General features: G+C 34.4%; 1 protein-coding gene across 2 annotated transcripts in view; it reads left to right on the forward strand.

The window, feature by feature from the left end:
* The window catches only part of Nyap2 (neuronal tyrosine-phosphorylated phosphoinositide-3-kinase adaptor 2), a 174,503-nt gene extending 151,772 nt beyond the window's left edge, over positions 1–22,731 (forward strand). For both annotated transcript variants that reach the window (XM_087209323.1, XM_087209324.1), the window contains one exon: positions 18,181–22,731. In XM_087209323.1, coding sequence (XP_087065449.1) covers positions 18,181–18,408 — 228 coding nt within the window. In that variant the 3' untranslated portion in view covers positions 18,409–22,731. The remainder of the gene's footprint in view (positions 1–18,180) is intronic.
* Positions 22,732–25,535: the final 2,804 nt, after the last annotated feature.

The raw sequence follows: 25,535 nt of genomic DNA on the forward strand, positions 1-25,535 counted from the left end.
TTCCTTGAGAATCAACACTGTTTGTCTATGAGTCCCCTCTCTGGCTAGATAAAGCAAATATTTACCAAGATGTGACTCTCCCTCTTTTATCTGTGGTCAAGTCCATAGACATTATTAAAAAAAAGTGCTTGATAATGAAATCAAAGTTTAATGCTAATGTAAGTGATTAAGGGAATATACTTAGTGAAAAGTATTGATATACTTGTTGTAATTGAATTTTGGATTGTATCACTGCTTGTTCCTTCAGGGAATAGCTCTCTAAGGCCTTCTCTTTGTAAAATTCTCACTCTTAAACATAGAAGTTACCTCTGAAGGGCCCGCGCATGGTGGTACACCTGTCATCCTAGTCCTTGGGAGGTAGAGGCAGGAGGAAGGGGATTTGGAGCCCAACCTGGGCTTGATAGTGAGTTCAAGGCCAGCCTGGGTTACCTACCTAGTTAAGCTATGTCTCAAAAAATAAAGAAATAAAATTAAGTAAAAATAAATTAAATATGAAATCTACTCAGAGATTTCTCTGTATTACACTTAGCCTAATCAAATAATAGCTGAAAATCATCTGTAGTGATGATTAGGTTTAATTATTGGAAAATTTGTTATGCGTTCTTTATTGGAAAAAGTACCTCGCATTTAGTGTATAGTCATTTTTACCCTTCCAGAGCAAAGGTTTGCAAGTCATAAAATTGTAAAAAGCTGAATCATGAATCATGTTTTGTTTTTCTAAGGTTAGACCATGGTCCTCCCTGTGGTGATAGACATAATTTTATTTCATCATGTTTTAATGTGAATCGACTTTCCTCTGAAACTTTCTCTTGTCTTGTAAACAATGAATATGTTGTTATATTTTATTTAGGCTCATTTAAAATATCCCTCCCGGCTTTATATAAATTCAGTAAAACTTTCAGGCAATTTCAGACATGTAAGAGTGAAATCACAAACCAACTCTTCATCATGCAGTATTATTATTATTTCACAAAGTCAGTGTGTGGTTTTCTATACATTTACAGGGAATAATCCACTTACCACACTTGTGTACATGAATAAAATGAAAGTGCCATGCCACTGAGACCTAGATGGATGGTGCATTATCAGCTGGATAAGTTTCTCTTGTGCACTCGATCATAGACTTTCACCAGAGAACACATGTTAAATAAAATGAAATCCTATACACTGGCCAATTTGCACATTGCATTCATTCCAAAGAGGTACACAGTTAATATCTTCTTCCCACAAGTGCTTTATTTGCGTTCAGTTGTCCTCTTGTAATAGGAAAATATGCTGAATTTTCTGAAAATTTTATTATTTTCTAAAATTCTTTTTGAAAAATTTAATTTTTGAAAGTGGCACCTAAGAACAAAAAATATATGTAATAATGGGGTGCCATGTGGTGTTCTGATAGATGCATACATCATAAATGTTTAAATTAAGCTAAACATATCCATCTCCCCAGTCATCTATCCTTTCTTCATTTAATACTTAAGACCATGCAATATTCTTTCTTCTCGCTTTTGGAGACATACAGTATATAATTATGTGCAGCCACCATATTGTGCATTAGCACACAGAAACTTCTTACACCTATCACACTGTAATTCGTACATCTTGATAAACCTCTCCCTGCCCTTTCCTCCCCCCATTCCCAACTTTTAAAATGATGTTTTTGTTTGTTGGTTTGTTTTGTTTGGCTGTTTAGCTGGGTTTTTTGTTTTTGTTTTTGTGTTTTTGGTAAACGGCACTTTCCTTCACAGTGGCATGAAATCCATCCCTGGCCTTTTTCCCTTATGAAGCTGTTCTCACCAGCTTTCTCTCCTATTGCAACTTCATGCATCAGCTAACACTTTTGGGCAACTCAGTCAAGAGACATTAACTTCTCACCAAGCTGTAAAAATACTTGGAGAAGCATAAATATGTGTGGCAATATTATATTTACTGCTACAGGAGTGCAGCTAATAAAATAAGTAATAGCACCTTCAGTGGGTCTTCTTTGATCAGTGCTTAGAGCAGGCAGTGTGTTTCCATACACAATTGTATGGATTTAGTAAGTGCTTGGAGCTAAGATGAGATGCAGCTATATTGCTATGGAGCAAAAAAATGTATTGTTCTTATTGCAATTATAATTTTTCACTCCTTGGACACATTGTCTTCAGGATATTTTATTAAATATTTTATAAACTACTTATTTTGGTACTGAGGATGGAACCTAGGGCCTTCACACTGAGCTACATCTCGAACCCTTTTTGTTTATTTATTTAAAAAATTTTTTTTGTCCAGGCTAAACTCAAATTTGTGATCCTTCTGCATCAGCCTCCCAGATTGCTGGGATTACAGGCAGGTGCCACCATGCCCAGCCTAGTAATAACTTCTTTAGAAAGGAAGCCAGGAAGTAGGTAAAGTGAGGAGCAAAGAACGACCTTTGTGATTCAACCTTTTCATGTTAAAAAACAGTGAAAGCATTCGGGTGTCTTTTGAGTGTATCCTTGTGAGTGAGAGGTAAGGAAGCTGGGGGTATAATCTAGGGGAAGGTATTGACTTTTGCTCTCTTGTTCTTTTCTTTTCACAGGAGAGGGGTCTGTTTGCAAAGACTGAAAAATTAGCTCTAACCTCTTCTAAACTTTATTTTTCTCACCTAGAAAATGGAGATCACTGTGTTATTGCAGGGCTAACAAAATGAGGCAGTGCTTTCCTCACTGGGAGGAAGAGCTACAGTTATTGTGCCCATGACCTTGAAAATTATGAAAAGTAGTATGGTAGTGATGCTAGTTTTAGCAAATAATTTCATCAAATTTTCATCTCTTCTCCAAAGTTTGGGAAGTTTATAAATCCTGTAATCTTCCAGCAGAAATTTTACCACTGTTTCTTAACTGTACAATTTTCCAGGTGAAGCTACCATAGTGTGTTTGTCCGTGTCCATGTGTGTGTGTGTGTGTGTGTGTGTGTGTGTGTGTGTGTGTGTGTGTGCATGTTGCCATCATGGGTTGGTTTGATCTCTATGAGATAATTTATTGTGGTAATAAAGCCAAGGGGCCCAGCATTTGGAATACTTAATCTTGAATTTCAATTCCAATTCTGCCTTCTATTAGTCATATCACATTGCACCTGTTATTTCATCTTTTCAAGTTTCACTTTATCGTCTAAAAACAGTAACAAAGCTTACTTACGTTATTAAGCTTAAAGGAATTGATAAATGCTCTGTGCCCATAGGATGCTTGGAACATGGTTATATGCAATTAATCATGATTTCTGGTATTATATCACTGACGTTGTTATGACTATTACTTTACTTAGATTTCAATAATCCTTAATGCCAAAGTAATGTAATCAAAGGTGCATATAATTAAAATTGTTTTAAATCTTTTATGAAATCATGGAAGACTATTTTGAATTCATTCATTTTATATCAATAATGAATCTCAAGATGTGGGATTTATTAGATTTTTGCTAATAAATCTTGAGTGAAATTATTGACCTGTTCTTCCTTTATACTTTTTAAAAAAAAATTCATTGTTTATTGGTACATTTTAGGTATACGGTATGATGACATTCATCATTGGGAATTTGTACCTTTACATGATATATCTTGGTTCTTATTTTTTCCCCATTCCCCTCCCCGCCCTTCAACCCCTCCATCCCTCTCTATTTACAAAGACTTTGTTTCCATTTTTTTTTCCGCATTAAGTTTCTTGGTACATTTTAGGTATAAAATACAGTTACATTCATCATTGGGATCTTGCACCTTTACATGAGTATCTTGGTTCTTATTTTTTTCCCCTTCTCCCGCCATCCCTTCACCCCTCTCCACCCTTCCCTATTTGCAAAGACTGTGTTTCCATTTTTTCTTTCTCATATTTTTTTTCCATTCTCATATTTTTTCCCTTCTTTCCTTTCTCCTACCCCTCCCACTTCCCCTGTTCCTTTAGACCTTTTCTTCCTATTATACAATATTAATTATACATTTTTAAAATTACAATATCAAGATCAAGGAGACATTACCACAGATTTTACAGAATTTAAAAGGATATAGAAAGTATAGTACAAAAATCTTTTTTGAAATAAATTTGACAACTTCTAAGAAGTACCTTGGAAGACAAATTAATGAAACTAACTCTGGAGGAAATATAAAATTTGAATAGCACCTATTAAAGAAAGTATATTCCTAGCTTGAAAACCTACACATATGACAACAATAGGCTCATATACCTTTTAACTGATAAATTATATCAAACATTTAAAGCAGAAAAAAGAAGGAACACTTCTCCCCTCTTTTTAGGAAATCAACATTGTGCTAATACTAAAACTGGATAAAGATAATAGAAGAAAAAAGTATGAACACAGAAATTTGTTTAACAAAACAAACTATTAGAAGTCAGATCTGGCAGTATGTAGAAAGTGGTTTTATTATAGGGATGACAGTGTTGGTTCAGCATTGGACGATCCACCCCCAAAAGTCATCATTTTAACAGAAGAAAGGAAAAAGCCATATGATCCTGTCACTAGTTGGAGAAAAAGACTAAATTCTACAGCTGTTCATGGTAAAAGCTGTCAAGAGACTAGAAGTAGAACAGAACCTTCTCAACAGATCAAAGACATGTACTTCACACTTCCAGCAAAAAGACCTTATATGAATGGAGAAGGTACTGTGCTTTCTCCCTAAGGTGGGGAACAATGACAGATACGCCTACTCTTCATCTGTCCATTAAACTTTGAAATATAGGCTAAACCAAAATAGTCTGGCAATAAAATGACACAATTAGGATAGGATTGGCAAGGTAGAAGCAAAATCTTTGTATGTAGATGAAATGATCATCTGCAGAGAAAATACTAAGAAATCTCTAGGAGCCCCTAGAACTTGTATTTGAATTTAGCAGGATTAGAAAACACAAGGTATATATAAAAATTCAGGTGTATGTATACTTGCTATAAATGAAGAATTGGATATTGAAATTTGAAATTTAAGTAGGAGTACAAAGGACCTAGAAAAGTAAAAAGAAAACAAAAAAACCCAGTGTTGTAAGACATTTAGTACCTAATTTTAAGACTTCCTCTAAAGCTACAGTAATCAAGGCAGTGTTGGTGTAAGGAAAGACATATAGATTATTGGAATAAAACAGAGAATCTAGAAATAGAACCACACATATATGGTCCACTGAGTTTTGAAAGATGATTTAACATTAACATTTTATAGAATATAAACTCAATTCAAGAGCAGAGGAAAAGATTGTGTTTACAGCAAATGGCACTAGAACACTTGGAATCCATATATAAAAAATTAACCTCAACCCTTTATTTCAATACATGAAAATAACTTGAAAGGATATATGAACCTAAATCTGAAAGACTAAAACTATAAAACTTTAAGAAGAAATTATAAGGGAAAATATTTATGAATTTAGGGTAGTCAAGAACATCCTAGGATACAAAAAACATGATGTATAAAAGAAAAAATTGATAAATGAGATTCCATAAAAATTTAGAACTTTAAATGACATCGTTAAAATGAAAAATAGTCCTTAAACAGACCATATTTACAATGCATATAACCTATGACCAGAATATATAAAGAATTCTTACAGCTCATTAATAGACAACCCAATTAAAAAGTAGACACAAGAAGATGATAAATAGCCAGTACAGCACAAGGAAAGGTGTGCAACTCTAGAATCAGAAAAATACTAATCAGTACAATAACAAGATTGAGTTATACACTCATTAGGGAGATGAAGTTGAAAGTTTTAAAAGCCTTGTCATGACTTTTTCTTTTTGTTGCATTCTCCCCCTTTGGGTTTAATTGTCATACTGAATGAATTCATTCTGCTGGGCTACCTGGGATTGTGCTCCTCATTGTCCTTTCCTAGGATATTGTCTAAAATTTTTTGGAGTGAGGGTTGGGTATTCATGAAGTTCCTAATGTTCTCTTTATCATGAAAGTATCTTATTTCTCCATCAATTTTGAAAGGTAGTTTTGCAGGGTACATCAGTCTGGGTTGAAGGCTGTTTTCCTTTAGGGCTTGAAATACATCACTCCAAGCTCTTTTTGCTTTGAGGGTTTGTATTGAGAGGTCTGCTGTGATTCTGATGGGCTTTCCTTTGTATGTGATTTGTTTCTTTTCTCTCACTGCTTGTAAAATTTTGTCCTTGTGTTGGGTTTCTGGAATCATAACAATTATATGCCTATGTGTAGATTTTTTTTTTGATCAAAGCTAGTTGGAGTCATATGCCTCACTTATCTGTATGTCAGGTTCTTTTCCCCTGCTTGGGAAGTTTTCTGCCATCATTTCTGTGAACAGTTTTTTTATGCCATCTGCACTCTCTCCTGTTTCTTCATTGACTCCAGTCAGTCTTATGTTATTCTTCTTTGCATCATCTAGCAGCTGCTGGATTGATTTCTTGTGGTCCCTTACAGTTTTAAAGCAATTTTTCTTTTCCTGGTCACAAATTGCAATCTTATCTTCTATATCTGAAATTCTGTCCTCACATTGGCTCATTCTGCTTCATAGACTTTCAGTGGAGTTTTTAATCTCCTGGAAATCTGTTTGTATATGTTTTATGGATTCCATTCGTTTCCAATGTTGGGATTCCATTCTGTTCCTCAGCTCTTCTATTTTTTTATCTGTGCCCTCTCTAGATTTATTAATCATGTCTTGGACTATGGGCACAATCTCTGCTGTTATCTGAGAAATTATTTCTGATTTCATTTTTTCCAGATCCTCTTTTGTTGCCAGTTGGTGGAGTCCAGGTGGTTGAGTATCAGAGTGTTTCATCTCGTTTCCCTTTGGGGTTGCTGTAGGTGATCTGGAAGTCTGTTTTTGAGTCTTGTTTACGTGTCTTCTCATTTCCACAGGGGTCGGGGGGTGCTGCTGGCACCCACGCGGCTCACCTCCTCTGCCCTGGGAGAGTAGAATGGCAGCCGGGGAGCCTCCTCCTGGGCACCTCCATTTTTTCCTTTTCTCATATTTATTCCTTTCCCTTTTTCCTTTCCCCTACCCCTCTCACTTCCCCTTCCCCTTCCCCTTTGGACCTTTTCTTCCTGTTTCACATTATCTATTTTAAATTTTGATCCTTATTTACACTTTCAGTTTCTCACACCAGAGAAACTATTTGGTATTTACACATGTGTGTCCTATTCATTTCACTTAAGATTATGGCCTCAATGTGCATCCATTTAGCTACAAATATCTCTAGTTTCTCATTGTTTTTAGCTGAGTAGTACTCCATTTTATAAAAAAAACCTACATCTTCTTTATCCAATCACCAGTTGACGGGCAATTGGGCTGTTTCCAAATTTTAGCTATCATAAACTGTGGCATTTTAAACATGGATGCACATATATCTCTGTGGTATGATTTTTAAAAATTCTTTTGGGTCTTCCATAATACTTTTTAATTTTATTTGTTAAATAATATGGCAACTAAAAATCCTATAGTTGATGGAAAAAATATAATCACATATGTGATATTTACATATATGTATAAGTCTGCATATGAATTTATGTGCACATAATAAATGTATGCACAATAGATGGTGGGTACTTGCAACAATTTGCCAAGACAAATATCTGATTCCTCCTTCCCAAACCTCCATTGGTTCTCTGCTTGTATGCTGTACCTCATATGTAGGGACAGAGGATGGGAAGGGCCAGATCTTGAGGGGATGTTTCTGTGCCATCTTGACTTAATATAACTTCTTGCCATTTTTCACTTGGTTTCTTAAACCTCATCTCATCAGGATCACCTGGTAAGCCTGATAAAACTGTAGCCTCCTACATCTGATCTTCCCCAGATCTAGAGTCAGATGGAGGTTTGAGAAGCACTGATTCGTCCCTCAGTGTAAGGTGAAGAGCCCAGAATTGATGCCCAGGATCTGAAGAAGAGGTGTTCTTGGTGGAACAACCAGGGCGCTATATGACTTATATGGTGGTATCAAAGGCTGAGCTTCAAGTGATTCATAAATCTGAGGAGATGTATTTTTAACCTTGTACAATTCAAGATATTGTTGGAATCAGTGATCCAAAGTGTAATGAAATCATTCTTTGAATCAAGGACTTCAAAAAAATACACTTTCCCCCCCCCTGAAAATACCCAGGAAGCATTACACATGCAGCCATCTATTTGTTTATTCATCCAGTTTTTTATAAACATTATTACATATTTCCCCTGTGCTAGAGGCCAAGGGCATGTTGATTAACAAGAAGGTCCCTGTCCTCAAAGAGCATAGTCTACTGAGGGTAGAGGAACTTGTATTTTTAATAGTGTTCACTTCTTAATAGATATCAAATGATTACATTCAGTGCTTTCAACAACCTGAGGTTTTATAGTTTTCATTTATATGAGTAAAGAAGCAAGGTCTCAGAAAGGTTAAGTAATTAGTACCAGGTTTCACAACTAAATAACTGTTACAAATATGCCATCATACCCTTGTTATCCATTTTGTAATGAATGCTAAGGAAGTAGAAGATGAAACACATACACACATATAAACAAATAGGATAGCAATTATTAAAGTACAATGCATAGTGTAGTAAGAAAACTTGGAATGAACTTTAATTGTCACTGCTTAGTGTGGTAGTTGAAACCCATCCTCAACCTTAAAACTGACTCAAGATACGGTTTTCACTTAAAAAACACTCCTATCAAATTGAAGTGTTAGGTCCTTTAAGCATTATAAGCAGAGAAAATGAGCACCAGGTGTTAACTTTAAACTCTTTATAGCTGTGCCAATTCGAAAGACATTAATTTATAACTTTCAAACCTCTTGATAAGAGAATTTTATATAATTGATGATATAAGTAAGCATAGATACATACAAATGAATGACTCAAGTGGCTTAAAATACAACATATTGTCTTTTACTTTATGTTCTGGGTTAATTGATTGGACATTGCTATGGGGCGGTGTTTAGATCTAGAAAGAAAAGGGCAGGAATTAATATTCACCTAAAATTTTCCATCACCAAGCAACGTTATATCAAGTTTCTCATCAAAATCAAAATCAAATATAGATATGGGAAGTAAACACTGAAATTTTAGTGCCTACTTGAGGTGTAGTCCTTGCACAAAGCAGGTATTCTAAGTCAACACAGTGATAAGTGAGGAAGAAGTATAAGGACTAATTAATGAAACAACCAATCAATAATCAATAGATCACAGTGAACGATGGAAAAAGTGCAGGTGAGAAAACTATGGAAAACTTAAAACTGAAGATGTTTGTTATTTCAAATAATGTAGTCAAAGTTTAAAGTTTAAGAATATTTTATGTATCATCTTCAATTCTCATAATTTCCCAAGCAACAAAGCTAGATATATAACTTATACAACATCACTGAAGTGATATTGAAAGTTCAAGGACAAATTCAGGCCAATGGAGTTGTTCTCTTCTTGGCTTGATATTGCACTCATGTTGCAGTTCAAATAACTTTATTCTGCCATTTATGTATAAGAAAAAACAAAAAGGAAAGAAGGAGACATTTAGAGTAGACTTAGTTTGTTAGTCTAAAATTTATTCCTTTCAAGACTATATAAGTGGGGTTTATCAATAATTATAAAGCCACACAGATTATCTGACTATGACTTTTTGAGCCATTTTATGCCACTTGCATCTATATTTCCAAAATATATATTGATTTTTAACTTACGCATTTTATACATTATTTGTTAGTAATCTCTTAGGCATGGCAAAGCTGTTATAGTCTATCATCCTCAGGTGCCGTACTTTTTGACAATCTATAATCAGCATTTTTACTGACTAATTACATGTGAGTCCTATGATTATGTTTTCTTCCTGCTCTTATTAACATATGTGTATTTAATTAGTGCATATTAATTGTACAGACTATTGGGCGTCTTTGTGGCATTTTGTTGTTGTTGTTGTTGTTTGGTAACAGGGATCGAATTTGCATCCTTGTGCTTGCGAGGCAGGCAGCAGAACCACTGAGCTAAATCCCCAGCCCTTTGTGGCATTTTCATACGTGCATATAACATACTCTGATCATATCCTCCCCCACTTACATATCCCTCCTTTAAACCCCTTCCACCTGACCCACTTCCATTTGGCTAGAAGTTTCCTTTCTACTTTCATGTCACTTTAAAATTTTTTTTTAATTTCATATATTAGAGAAAATATATGGTAATACCATGAGTCTGGCTTATTTTGCCTTATATGATGAGGATTAATTTGAATCCATAGATCACTTTTGGTAATATGCCCATTAATAATATCAATCCTGCTGGGCCAGGGATTTAGCTCAGTGGTTCCGCCGTGTGCCTCTCAAGTGCAAGGTCCTGAGTTCAAACCCCAGTACCAAAAAATAAAAATAAAAATAATAATATTAATACTGCTGACCTGTGAACATGGGAGATCTTTCTATCTTGTAGTGTCTTCAATTTTTTTCTTTAGTGTTTCATAATTTTCATTGTAGAGAAAAATTTCCTCTTTGATTAGGTTGACTTCTAAGTGTTTCATTTTATTTTACCTTTTCTTTTTTTATTTTGAAGCTAATATTAAATTTTATAATTTAATGATTCATTATTTCATGAACATTCTATTACCTGCTGAAAAGAATGTGATTTCTGAATGTGAATGAAATATTTTGTAGATGCCTATTAAGTCCTTTTCATTATAGTATATTTTCACTATGATGTTTCTTTGTTAATATTTTAAGCTGAATAATCTATCTATTGGTAACAGTGAAATATTGAAGTCATCCATTATTATTTCATTGGGATCTGTCTGTTCCTTTATATCATGTAATGTTTATTTTATGAAATTGGCTTCACAGCCATTCAATGCATATGTGTTTATAATTATTATGTCTTCTCAGTGGGTTGTTTCTTTCACCAATATGTAGTGAGTGACCTTCTTTGTGTCTTCTGACTCACTGTGGATTGAAATCTGCTTTGTTGGGTACAAGTATAGCTTTTCCTGCTTGGGTTCAGATTCCATTTACATGAGGCCTATTGTATTTCCTCTCTCCTCCCACCCGATGGGATTATGCTATATGAATGTTAAGCTCTGCTAGCCTTTAGGACCAGCGAGGGCCACTCAATGGTACATTGTCTGCCTCAGGGCTGTATTCATTTCAGACGTTTTTGTTGTTTATATCCTTCTGGGAGCCAGTGATAACCCAGCAAGTTTCACGATATGTGGACTGGTTGTGCTGCTGTAGGTGTTATGCATACTGCAAAGGCCACCCTGCTTGCGCACCTGGTACAGGACAAATGTCTGATCACTGATTCATTCCTAAATGCACTGGAAATGTGAGGAGGCAAATAGACCACTGAGCTCTATGCTGGATGGGGCAACCATGGGAACGGAGCAAGGAAGTGACCTCCATTGTTGCATTTTCACATCCAGCCCCCTCAAAAAGCCACATGTGATGAATTTTACCCTTCACACAGAGGGCAGGGCTGCCGATCACTGGTCCTCCCCAGCCCCAGCTACTCACTGCTTTTGAACCATTTACACATTTGCCATAAAAATACGATGATGTTGAGGTGCTTCCATAAGCTTCTAAAACATAAATTATTTTTAAGGGATCTATAGAACAGGCCATGGTCATTCAAAGAGAAAAACACTTTTTTTCATCAAAAGTGGTCTTTTGATGATCACACAAAGGAATCGTGATTCTGTAACTAATAAAGCAATTTATTAGTGAATATGCTGACAAATGCAGATAATTATAACACTTCTGTCTCTATGTTATGTCAATTTCAAAAGGTTTATTGAGGGCTATGATGATTGTCTATAGTTTTTAAAGTCAACCATTTCCTCCAAAAATAGTTGAAAAAAAGACATGAAATGTTATTCACCACAATTGGGAAAAGCCTCAAAATAAATTTTTACTTTTATATTGTCATCAAATGACAGCTCCCAGGTAACCTGGTAATCTTTGCAGTTTTACTAAAAGAAGGGGTTGACCTCGCGTTAAATTTTATCTAGGGAATTTAAGCCAGGCTATCTACTTTATTTCTTTAATTCCAACCTTCTACTTTTCTTTATAATGATGGAATTTAAAATATACAGTCAACATGGCCAAATAATTAAATTAATTGCCATAAAATTATTTCAAATCCAGTTCTCATCATTTCTGATTTCTTTAATGGGCCAAACTTGATATGAAAAAATATGTATGACCATGTGAATGAATGCTCTTTATTTTGTTTTATAGCTCTTTTTATAGTACCAATATTGATATCATCCTTTTCATGTCTTCTATCAGACAACCCTAAAAGATAGTTATTTTAAGGGTCAACTGACCCTTCATATAGGTGAAAGCATATTTAGGAAGGAATACGATGATAGAGGAACAGTAGTTTGATCCAATAACTATTCAGTATTATGAAGATAAGTGGAAATTCAACAAGCTTTATGTTTGATTTATCCATTGAAATGTTTTTTCTCGGGCCGGGTATTTGCCTCAGTGGTTTCGCCGCCTGCTGCGCAAGCGCCAAGGACCCGAGTTCGATCCCCGGTACCAAAAAAAAAAAAAAGAAATTATTTTTCTGACTTTTACAAATCTAGCTTGCCATTTATTTGACCTTGTTAGATACTGTATTCATCACAATAAAATGGTTAGTTATTTTATTAGTTAGATTTTTTATTTCACATGATAGTTCTGAGGTTATCAATTTTGTTCTGTGAAGAGATTGTATATATTTTACATGTTTGAAGCCAAATAATTTCTGTCTCACCTACTCAACACTTTAGATAATATGTCTACAAATAAGCATGTTAAGGTGCCAAAAATTTTATTTATATACACTGCCATTCAAATTTCATACAATTTTCATATGTCACCAAATATTTTCTTTGATTTTTTTTCCAATTTAAATTAAAAACAACCTTACATATGGGCTGTACAAAATGAGGCAGTGGGTTATATTTGCCTAGTGGGTTATAGTTTGCCAACCCTGCTCATCATGATGAAGACCTATGTAAAAAAGCCATGGAACTTATGTATTTATTTTTTCTGCATGTTTTATTAATAAAGGATCAACTTCATAGCCCACTGAAATGGTGAGAAAGAACATATTCAAGAAGAGCAATAGCCCTTGGCTACTCTCAGGACTGCTAAGGAGTCCTGTGGATAGGGAGAACACAGTGCTGGGGTCTGGACACCTCCTACATTCCTGAAAGAGTTGTTTTGCATCATTCCCCCCTAGCTTCCTGTTCTTCTTGTTCTATCTTCCTGTTCTTCCTTACTGCCTCATGCTGGTGTCCATAGTCTCCTGGGGAAACCTGTGGAATAAAGAGAAAATTCAAAGAACTTTGATCATTTCAGGTTTCTTTTTGACCAGGGTAAAGTTGATATTCCCTAAACAGGAAATAAGCATTTCTCATATAACCAGCTGCCTAGATTGAATAAATTGACAAAGAGAAATGTAGAACAGATAGATTATTTGCCTCTGATCATGTGAAAATTAGTATTGATTGTTATGGCTATTGTTAAAGAAATAAAATTATATTCATAAAGTTCAAGAGTTGCTACTGAATTTAATTTTGGTAACGTCAATAAGGTTCTTGTTGAACATTGTGTTCTGGCTCCTGAGTCTTTGACGCTTTGATAAATTATTTTTTCACATGCTAATTGATGAAGCATAGAAATAAAAATAGAGACATGAAAGTTTTATTCTCATGTCATTTTAAGATAGTCCAAGTAGTTACTTCAGAGTATTTTTTCTCTTTATGATTTATATACTTTGGAACAGTAGATGTTTTAAACATATATTACAGAGATTTATTATGGTACCGCATTGCTATTTATTTGTTCTTCGAAGATAATATGTTCTTAATCTCAGGAAATAGTTATTTTTTCCAAAGAGAAAAGTAATTACTGAAGTGAATTCAAAGCTCCTTCTCACTATGCTGCTCCTGATGATTCCAGAAGATCCTACAATATATGAGTCTTTACCACTTGAATGCTGTAGTTCAACCCCCACAGCCATGTAAATTGTGATTATCACTGATATACCTAATATATGTACAAATTGGGTACAATGCATTCAAAACATGTTTGAGAGTTATATTCAAGTATACATACCATGTATACATGAAGTATACACCAGTAGTCATACAACATATATAGAATGTTCAGAGATGAATGACTTTGTATCCTCACACAAAAACCAGGACCCCAATCACGTCATTTAATGCATTCCATAATAATGTGTTGTTTCCTTTTAAAAAATTAAAACTACAGCTAAACTCACATTTACAAAGAATATAATCTTTTCACTTAATCTTTTAAAAATATGTTTTCTTTAGATTTTAGATTACATAAAAGTTTCAAAGAATGTGCAACTACATCCATTGTCTCTAATTTTATTATCTTATTGTATTATGGTTCATTTGTCAGGACTAATGAATCAGTATTGATGCATTATAATCAACTAAAGTTCATACTTTATGCCAGTTTTCTTAGCTTTTCTCTAAAGGTCTTTTTCTCCACTGCCCCTTCTAGGACAGTGCATATATTACCTTTAGTCATGGAGGCTCCTTATGCCTCCTTAGATTGTAACAGTTTCTCAGACTTTCTTTATTTGGGGTGAGCTTGGCAGCATTCCAAGGCAGTAGCATTGCATTTTGTGGAATGTCTCTCAGTTTGGGATTATCTGCTGTTTACGATGACTAGAATGGAGATGAGGGAGTTTGAGAAGGAAAGATGGCAGAGGCAAAGTGCCACCGTCCTTGTAACATCACAGCAAGGACACCTGCTGTCAACATGACTTACTACCGCTCATCATGGGTTGAAGGTGGTGTTCATCAGATGCCTTTTCTGTTTGGGTTGCTCTAATAAAATACCATAAACTGAGTAATTAATAAACAGTAAAAAGTTGTGTCTCATAGTTCTGGAGCCTGGTCATGTACCCTATGGTTGAGTTTAGGTGACAGCTTCTCCCGGGTTACAGATCAGCTTCCTGCGGTATCCTCCCAAGGTGAAAGAGAAGGAAGAGCCACCGTGAGCCTCCTCTATAAATTCACTAATCCCATGATGTAAACACCTCCTGAAAATCTCCCCACTTAGTACCATCACCTCGGAGGTGAGAGTTTCAGCGTGTGAATTTTGTCAGGGCATGGATGTTCAGCCTGTAGACATGTTTCTCCACTATAAAGTTATTCTTCTTCCCCTTTTTTACACTGTACTTTTTTAAAAGTATTTGCTATGTAACTAACACACAGGGATAGAGATTTTTGTTTCGCTTCCTTGACAGGGAGTTTCATTTGATTTTATTTCAATAAGCTTAATATTATTCGAGAATATTGTCTCTGATGAGTTATTTTAATATGAAAACATTGTCCAAGATATGTGTATTCATAATAATTGAACACTTGTCTTATAGTTATTTTGCAAATCTTCTTACCTTCCAGTGTGTATATATTCTTTTACATGATAAAATAATAAATGCATTTCAATTAATGATCAGAAATGGCCATTAATTAAATAACTATACTAAAAGAGTTCATTTATGGGGTTTGGTTTCAAATTAGTTGTTTCACAGCAGATTCTCAAAGTTCTTTCAACTGCCAGGGGAGATGGAATGGAATTTTATAATCATATTCTAACAAGATAGTGAAAAATTATGTTTAAAAAAACCCAGGAAAATGATGGAATCTTTTATGGGCTTATTTTAACACATTTCATATTAATACTAGACAAATCCTTTGTGATGTCCAAAATAAATAATATTCTTTTGTAGCAATGTATACTGATTCTCACCACAAAAATGCCAAAGAATATTAAGTAATAAATTATTTAATGTACACCTAGACAAGTAAGTAAAACACAAATGTAGAAGTGATGCTATAAGATACATTGAATTTCAGAGGTTTTCCCATTACACTGAAATGCATAAAACAAAGTAAGATTTTACTAAGATTATCTGGAGAATTTTTCTAATAGGCAACAAAAACTGTTCAATGAAGGTAGCTTCTATTGAATTCATAAAATTTTACCAAGAAACTATACCTCTGTTCTGCATGTTGAGACTTATGAGATGAATGAGATTAAGGTGTGTCCTCTGACAATTGTTTGTTATATATAAGTTCCAGTATGAAAGTTGATAGTCACTCAATAAACTGTGCTTATATTTCCACCAAAATAGAGTTACTGTATTTTATTTTATAGATTATCATGTTATAAAAGTCTTACAAAAATTTCTGAGCTACTTTGGCATTCTTCTCTTGGGACACAAACCTGTTCAGTAGATTAACTCAACACCTAGGATTTTATTTCTAATCTGAATGCCCATGTCCAAGATCCTGAGCTAGAGACTAGGAGACATCAAATGCACATACATAGCTCATCCTTTCAAGAGACTTTGTGTCATTTTAGGCATATATAAGATATTTACCTAGGAATATATCTTTTGATTCCAAGTCCAGACCATTGATTTTAACTGTTAGTTGATAAGCATTTTTTATTCACATAACAAAGCCATAAACATATTTGCATTTGAATAGCAGCTAGAAATGGTAATACAACAGCAACCATCACTATATGTATCTTGGTACTCATCATTAATTTGTCCCAGAAGGCAGGAGAGTACCCCAAACAACCCAAAACTATGAGTATCAAACAACGTGATTTGGCTACAAAAGAAGAGTGAGTCATGGGATAATCCACAGCACTAAACTCTAGCTTTCCTAATGAGTACCAAACAAATGAGCACCAAGACAAAATTTTTGCCTCAAAATGCATTGAGTATCAGTGAGCTGACCTTCATATCCAATTATTGGATTTCATATCAACTGCTGAAAGTGCAGAATTATCAACAAGTTATTCAGATAAAGAAACCAAGACCAGGAGAAATTTGACATATCCAGTATTTGAATCCGTGTTTTCTATTTTAGGTCTTCCTTTTCCCTAGTGGTTTAGGAATCACGAGAATTCTACTCAACAAAACCTACCTCCACACCTAACTTCTTAAAACCTTAATTTCCTCATCTATACATTAAGGGTATTATACTAATTTATCTGCCCAGTTCTTTCCAGTTTTTACACACATTGACAGGCAGTATACTGTAGTTATGAAAGACATGAACGGACTCAGCTTCAAATCTTGACTTTGCCACTTTCTGCCTCCGTAAATTTGGGCGAGTTACCTGGTTTCTTTATTATTTAATTCATCGTTATGGGTTCCCTGGTAGTATACATTTTACAGCATCATTGTGAGGAATAAATGAGTTAAACCATGCAAAGAACTTAGCATGAGATCTGATATAGAGTAAACATTAGATAAGCATTTGCTTTATCATTCTAAAATTATAACACCAATTTCAATGATTTCATGGATGCAATTTTAACCCTGTAAGGCATAGAGCGTGTTTTCTTAAACAATTAAATGTTAGCTTCTTTATCTTGGCTTCTTTGTGTGACAGACTTGTTTCCAAAGACAGTTACTAGTGGACATGGTACCATGACACCTGGTAGTCCTTTCTGTCCAACAACATATGTATATGTGTCAATGTCGAGTCTACTGATAATCCAACTGACCTGATGAATCTTTTTTTCTCATGTTTCTGTGACTAATTAGAATCTATGTCAATGGGGCTGTAGAGGCCAATGACTCTAATGTAGACATTTGCTGAAGGATCTAAAAATATAGCAAAATATTTTTTCAAAGAATTGTTTAAGCATTTGGAATCTGAGCATATGGTGCACAGTGAAAGTCATTTTAGGAAGAACTATCACGAATTTTTATCCTACTACATGCTATTTATAAACAAACCCAAAAGAACTACAATGTATTTCAAGAATGAAAATGTACATTAACATCATTAAAACTTATCATATTCATATTAGATCTCATTAAAAAATAATTTCAGTTATTGAACTTAGACACACTGATGAATAACACAATGGAACCAGTGTGAAAATAATAGACAGATTTTGGCAAGTTGTTGGAAAAGACAAAATAAAAAGTTGTTTTTCCACATTGTGAACTTTTAGAATATATCAGAAAAAATATTCGTGGCCCAATTATTATTAGATAAATAATATTGTGATATTTACCATTTTAAATACAGTTTCCATGCTTTCATTTTTGCTTTGTATGAATTATTAACATTTCTCAATTCATTTTAAGTGTTTTTAAAGGATGCATACAAACAGCTAAGCAACTAATAGCACAGTGCAAAAAACATGCTTTCATTCCGTTTTTTTCTTCTGTATTCACTCTTTCTTTTTTGCTAGGTGGCATGCATGCAGTGGTTTCATGGAGACCATACAATGCTTGAGATGATTGAGAAAAAGCGTTGCTTATGCAAGGAAATAAAGGCTAGACAGAAAACGGAAAAGGGCCTTTGCAAACAGGATAGCATGCCTATCCTACCCAGCTGGAAGAAGAACGCAGGTGCAAAGAAGTGCAGCCCTCCGCCCTATTCTAAGCAGCAAACAGTATTCTGGGATACTGCCATATGAGTGTGTGCAGGACACGGGACTCCACGCCACTTAATACAATACGAAGAGGGAGGTCGACTCGGTCATGTGATAGTTCATGGTTGTGTATCTTCTCTGTGGGAATGCAGTCCTACAGGAGGCTGTGCATACCCATGGCAAGTTCAAGATGAAATGTATCCGTCCTTGAAATCAAGGCACACGAATTTATCCCAGATTATTTTGAATCCAGAAGATATTAAAGTGTAAATAGTTTACTAGTTTATGGGTGACTCCTGAATCAATACACACTATACGTAAACGACAGAAATATCGAGTTTACTATATGACATAATTTTGGTATTAACTGGTTTGTTATCTCTTTTATATGTAATTCCTTGATGCCTTTTATTATTGTTTTGTCTTTTAAAACCCTTTTCTTTTTCCTCCTCCCTACATATGGCTTCTGTATAAGAGCTCACAGCTATAAATCATATTCAACCACATAATACATGATCTGGTGCTAGTAATGTAAAAGTTGAATGTCACATTCATTAAGAACACCCGCTGCTTTTTAGGGTTCTAAGATTTTGACAGGAAATAAATGCAAAACTGATGTTAATTTGGATGTCCAGGTTACACTGACACCAACATTCTTGTGACATTGGTTTCATAAAATTTCCTCTCCAATACCTTCTTGATTATATCAAACAGTGGTTAGTCAGAGTGCAGAGAAAGTTGCTAGGACATTTCCTTCAGAAATGACTTAGGGACACATGTCCTTGCATCATGGATCTGATGGGAGGAGACCAGGGTTCACTGTGACAATGGAAGGAGTAAGGAATCAAAAGTTCAAGAGCAAGATTGCATTAGAGAGGGTGAGGCCAGTGGCTCTGTGGTCACCACAATCAGTTTTCAAGTAACACTTCATGTGCGTGATTGTTTCCCCTAGAAAAAGTAATAAACATTCAACTAGATGAGCTTACATATTTTGGTCCACGAAATGTCAATCTTTCTCAAAATTTAAATCCATGAATGGAAAAGTATTTTTCGTTATTTTTTTCAAACTCGTTATTACATTTTGGGTCACAATCCGTGCATAACCCTCATGGCAATTCTTACCAATCATGACTCCATGACCAAAGAATTATGATCACGTCTTTATTTTATATTTTTTCAAGGAAGAAACAGGAAATACAGGGGGTAGAGGATAAGGTGGATTCAATTTTATGTGGTGATGAAATTTACGTTTAAAATAATTCTATATATCTTTTAAAAGTAACTTGTTAGTTGAATATAAATATTGCCACAGATAAATAAAAAGGAAACTATCACATATATTTTATATATTTAAATTACTATTTATGCTTCCTAAAATCGACAGTATGTGATTCTTCACTAACAATCATTTAGTATTATATTTCTGAGAGAAAAAAGTGTGTGTTAGGAGTTATTGTTATAGTAGTTTTCCTTGTAAAGGTATTGACAGCAATAGTAGTGTGCTGCTCAATAAAACCAAATACGACAGGAGTTAGGGAATTTTTTTAATCTATATTGATAAAAAAAATAGCAATGCTTTACCAGTAATAGTTCCTTTCGAGAGCCTTTGAAATGTTAAAACATAATTTTGTAATGTTTTATAATTAATGTATATTTTGATGTCCAACTAGAATTCTGAAAGAATAAGGAAAAAGGTAAGTGGGGGCATGTGTATGTTGTGTGTGTGTGTGTGTGTGTGTGTGTGTGTGAATGAGTACTCGGTGGGAGAATTGTATACATAAAAAGCTTATTGAAGTTTTAGGTTTTGCTTGCATTAATGAGGTAGTGAAAAGAGTACACTCACAAATATAAGAAATAGCAGAGGGATCTTAAGCAATTTAAATGTATCCTGCCACTACATTTAACCAACTAGAGTTTATATTTCAAACTCAACAACCAATGCAGCACAAATCTAAGAATGATAAAAAATGCGTTAAGATAAAATCATAATGGAAGTAAAATGTGTTATGACCCAAATTGCTATTTTGATTTAAATTATTATGACTGTATATACTCAAGACAATCAATCAAACACAAGATATCAATTCTCAGCATCCTGATGATCTTGGTACATAAATATTCAGGCTCAAGGTGGTAATGCTCATCCGTCCCTTGAATTTACACTTAGACACCATCTTTCTACAGGGAGACCCAGGTGCATTTCTTAGATGCTTGTCTTGCCCATATCTCTCTGAATTAGCTGGGATATGTTTTTTTAATGCTAGCCACTTGTCCAGAAGGAAACAGGTAATACAGTGATGTGTGCCAGGTTCAGTCATTCTCATTTGTTCTGTCAAACTCATAATGTTCTCAGATTTCACATGCTCCTTGTTCAAATACATTAATTTCTGAGGAGGTAACATGTTTAAAAATTTGACCTTAGGCAAACAAACATTTCCATGCTCTTCTCCAAATCTTCCCCAACATGGGAAGAAACTGAAATATCTGGAAAAGTGGGTCACTGAGATTTGACTCAAAAGCACTTATTTTGTGCCTGTACAATGTTTAATTGTCCATTGGGGCAATAGCCATTCTATAATCAATTTCCTCTTTATATATATAGTGTTTCTCTATGTAGAGGAAAAGAGATGATTACTCTAGAGAGAAAAATAAGCTGACTCTCTGGCAGTAATAAATTGGGACACTTAAGTGTATGAATTTGGTCAGAGGATAACCTCAGTCAGTATACTGTGCCATGATAAAGCTCTTATTTCTAGCAGTGCCAAAGAACAAATCAAAACATGGCATGGTTATCAGGTTGAAAGAGCTCATAATTATGAAAAATTGTCTTTTCACAGCAGATTTTATAGAAACAAAATTTTATTGTCTGTCAGTGAGAGGGTTTATATGTGAGATACTTTTTTGAAGAGAAAAACAAATTTCTTTAGAAATGATGGAAAGAAAATATTAAATACTGCATTTTTTTCCAATCATAGAAGCCAGCATTATCTAAACTATGACAGTAGTCCGTTATATAAACCCTGGTAACCTTTCCCTGCGTTTATGTTACTGAAACAAATCTGGAGTGAAATGAAGGTTAATTTCCACTCATATAAAATAATTGGGAAAGTACAACAAGATATTATGAATTTAAAATGTATATAGTAGATTTGAAGAATAGACATCTTCAACACACAACAATTGTCTGGATACAAGTGGATACGACTTTACTTTTCAGAGCAGTGACATTGCTTCAAAATGGTGAACAAGTTTCTTCATGTCTAGAAAATAAAAGAATTTTTTTTCTTACCATGGGCTTGGCATCAGTGTATGTCTTGTCTATGTACAGAATTTGGTTTAATTCTTTGAGCAAGTTTAGTGACTAAATCAGTAATACTAAACAACCTTACATGGTTATTGTTCTCACTGACCAAATAAGATATCGAGACAAGACACATATCCATGCGATTTTCCTATTACCTACATGTTAATCAAGCTCGTTTTCTAAAGTAGAGCTTGTAAAATAACTATACTTTCATGTGGAATTAAGAAGAGATTTCCATGATTTAATCAGTGATTCTGAGAAGAGAGTTAATTCACACGTGCAAAGGAACATATGTGCAATAAACCTGTAATTCATAACTCTTTGTGTCCTAAACTTAAACGAAAAGAAAAGAAAAGAAGTACATATAGTACTTAAGATTATCTTACCAGACCCTTCCTGCAAGGGAAAATAGATGGCTAATTGAAGAATGTGAACATTTTGTTATTAACCAGATTTTTTGTGAGTTTGTTATCGAGCAACTTATGTGTCAGTCATTTAAAATAAATTTTCTGAAGCACTTGGAATTAAACTTTGGAAAATACATGGTCTTTGTATTTAAGGAGCTACTTATGCAATCATTAATATTTTCAAAATAAAGCCAATTGTTTTTAAAAAGATATACAATCTCGTTTGACAGCTCTTATATGTTTATATATGGTATTCTCATTTTTCTGATCAAGTGTACAGTCAAAATAAGATACTAAACCATACTGAATTTAGCATTCAAGTATAAACTATGTTTATGTGTAAGCCTCTATATGTACACACACATATGTACTGCTGTCTGTGTAAATCAGTAAAAGGGTAACACATTTTGCTATGTTAGATTTGATCATTATGACTTGTGTATTTGATGATTTAAAACCCTTTGATATTTGGGTCAATTACATTGTAGTAAAATGTTTATGAGCTGGAAAAAATGTCTAATTGTATTTCCTTTTTAATATTATGAAGTTTAAAATAAAGGGAAAAACATTTTTAAAGAAATTGATGGGCCCATCTCAACCTAGCGTATGTGAAAACCTTTGAAGTATTTAGTTGTTCCCAAATATAACTGGGTTTTCCCACCCTAAAAGCATCTGCATTTATATATGTATACACCCACATACAAATTACACACTGTATATAATATATATGAAAATGTTTAGTATGCACTTCTTTTGTTTGGAGTTCTTTGACATTTATAGTGTAGCAATTTGTGTAAAGTGCACTGTGATTATAAAAAAACAAAGCACAGTAAAAGTCACAGATCTTGTTATCTTGCACTAAAAATGTGTTAGCAGTTGTATGTTTACTTTCTTGCTCTTTTCAAACAGTTGAAACAAATAGCTATGAAAATGATATAAAATAATATGTTTTTTAGTGGCTAATAGCACTGCATTTTTGAGACAGGTTTTTAAAAGAAAACCATTTAACATCCATTCCAATATAACATGTTTATCATATCTAAAAATCTGAATGTCATCTTACATTTTCATTAATCATTAGAAATGTCAGGTATGTGCCTGAAAAATTGTGCAAATAAGCATAACAGATTTCTCTATTCTTGTGTTATTAGCCATTTCTATATGCATAATGATATAAACACTGATGTTTCACTGTCTCTTAATTTTGTACTTGATTTTTTTAGGTAACATGTAATTATAAATGTACTTTGATACTACTGAAGTAACCAGATGTTGTTGGAAAGGAAATTGATTTCTTTAGTGTACTGACAATATTTTACAATACTTTTGTGCTTATTTATTTGTGCTCCCGTGTAATTATAATAAAAGCAATAGTTTAAATTAGGTGACTGTTGTTCTTTTTATTTATTCACTAATAAACAAGATTAATAAGAACTTTTGCAAAGAAAAATACACATTTTATTCAATTTCTAAGTCTGTCCCTGAGATCGCACACAATGTAAAGATTCAGGCTGGGGGTCTGGGTCTAAAATTCAGTGGCTCCTGATTGTCCTTAGCCACCACTTGTCTTCTGCCTCAAGATGATCCACTATAAAAAGAAAGCTTGACATTCTTCTTACTTCTATATTCACCTGATTCCTGATAAACGTCCCAGAGTATATCTCAGATGTGTTGGGAGCATCTGAGTAAGATCCAGCAATCCTAGACTCGTGTTTGCAGACCCAATATTGATTAGAAGGGTATTTAGCCAGTGCATTTATTTAGTCATACTTCTAGAATAAGCCTGGCTTAAGTAAGAAGGGAAGTAATGTGTTTAATGATGTTAGGATACCATTAAATAAAATGTTGTTAAGCATTTAAAATATATAGACAAGATTCTGGACTCAGTAGACTTACAAAAGGAAGATACATCTGTAAGAATGGAGGGCCCCCTAATGATCTCTGATGGCTTCTGCACCAACCACTTAGATTTTCTCCCATGTATCCAATCGGTGTGTAATTAATTACAACTTCATATTTCTTCATTATTTTCTTATTTATTTCTCACAAGAAATCCAACTTATTACCACGATTTAGGCCCACTCCTGTCGATACTCCAGTGCCCGGTGTACCATTCATTCTACCTCTTGAAGAACAAGTTGCCCCCCCACCAGATAGTCAACACTCTAAGCTTCCTTCCCTCTCAGCCCAGGACGAGAAGTGCCCCTGTATTTTAAATTGTTACTCTCTCCCATTCTTCTAAATCCCATTAAACATTTTCCCCTAGCATTTCCCCTAATAGTTTTTTCCTTGTTACCCCAAATCAGACTCTAATTAAATTATATTAAGATGTGACTGATAGAAAAATGTCCATCCTCCTGTATTTGTATTTGTATTTCAGGGGATTCTGATTAAAATACGTGAGTGAATGTCAGGTGATGTGACAGTCCAGGTGACTAGAGCAGAATTTAGAGAAAACTCTGCATAACATTTCTTCAAATTATGTCCTCTAGAGCACTGACACATCATGTAAGTAACTATTAAAAATACCCATGGTCCAGAATGGATCCTGGGTTAGTGAAAAAGCGTCAGTAGTTTTGAAAAATCTTACAAGTCATTCCAATATACGGGCAAATTTGAGAATTAGAGAAGTGTTTCTCAAACTTCAATGCACGTGTTTATCACCTGGAGATGAGTTATCATACAGATCTTGAGTCAATAAATCTCTAGCAGGATCCTGGGAGAAGCTAATGATGCCTGTCTATACACTCCTGTTTGAACAATAATCTCCAGCTAACTTGCTCTTCTGCTTATATTTAAGCAGCTTTGGAAACTATATTCTAGAGCACTGCTACTTAAAGTACTTCACAGATAGACAGTGCAGCATTATCCTGGGAATTGTTATAAACACAAAACCTTGAGCTTCTCCCCAGAAGAATTTCATGGGATGGAGGCCGTGCATCTGTTTCTGCAAACTATCCAGATGATTCTTATGCCAGCAAAGTCTGAGAAACATTACCATGGACAGACATGTCCTTCATTCATGGCAGCACATTCCATTCATCTTGGGAGATTTTCATTTAACACTGACTTCTGTGTCCCACGTGCAGTGATTCTGGTTTTATTGGCTGGGGCTGAGGATCATACAACTTTTCCTTCTTCTTTTCCCTCTCCCTCTTTCTTCCTTTCCCTCTCCCTCTTTCTTCCTGAGAACCCCTCAGGGGATTAGAAGATGAGCATTGGACTGAAAGCTAGATTAGAGAATCAACTTTATACCATAGTTTAGAAATAGTGTCATCTTTTCCAGAAGTAATATTTCACCCACAGGACAAAATACAAGAACTCATCTCTTCCTATTCCTCCTTATCAACATGCCTCACACCAAAGACTGCAGTAGAAAAAAGTGCTAAGTTTTGATTAATTAATTTCCCTGTGCTTGATCATCTATCAGCCATTTGAGATAGAAATGTTGGAGAAAGTTT

Source organism: Heterocephalus glaber, unplaced genomic scaffold (assembly GCF_053883595.1).
Source record: "Heterocephalus glaber isolate CG9 unplaced genomic scaffold, H.glaber_assembly_v1.0 deba00001004, whole genome shotgun sequence".
Taxonomy (NCBI): domain Eukaryota; kingdom Metazoa; phylum Chordata; class Mammalia; order Rodentia; family Bathyergidae; genus Heterocephalus; species Heterocephalus glaber.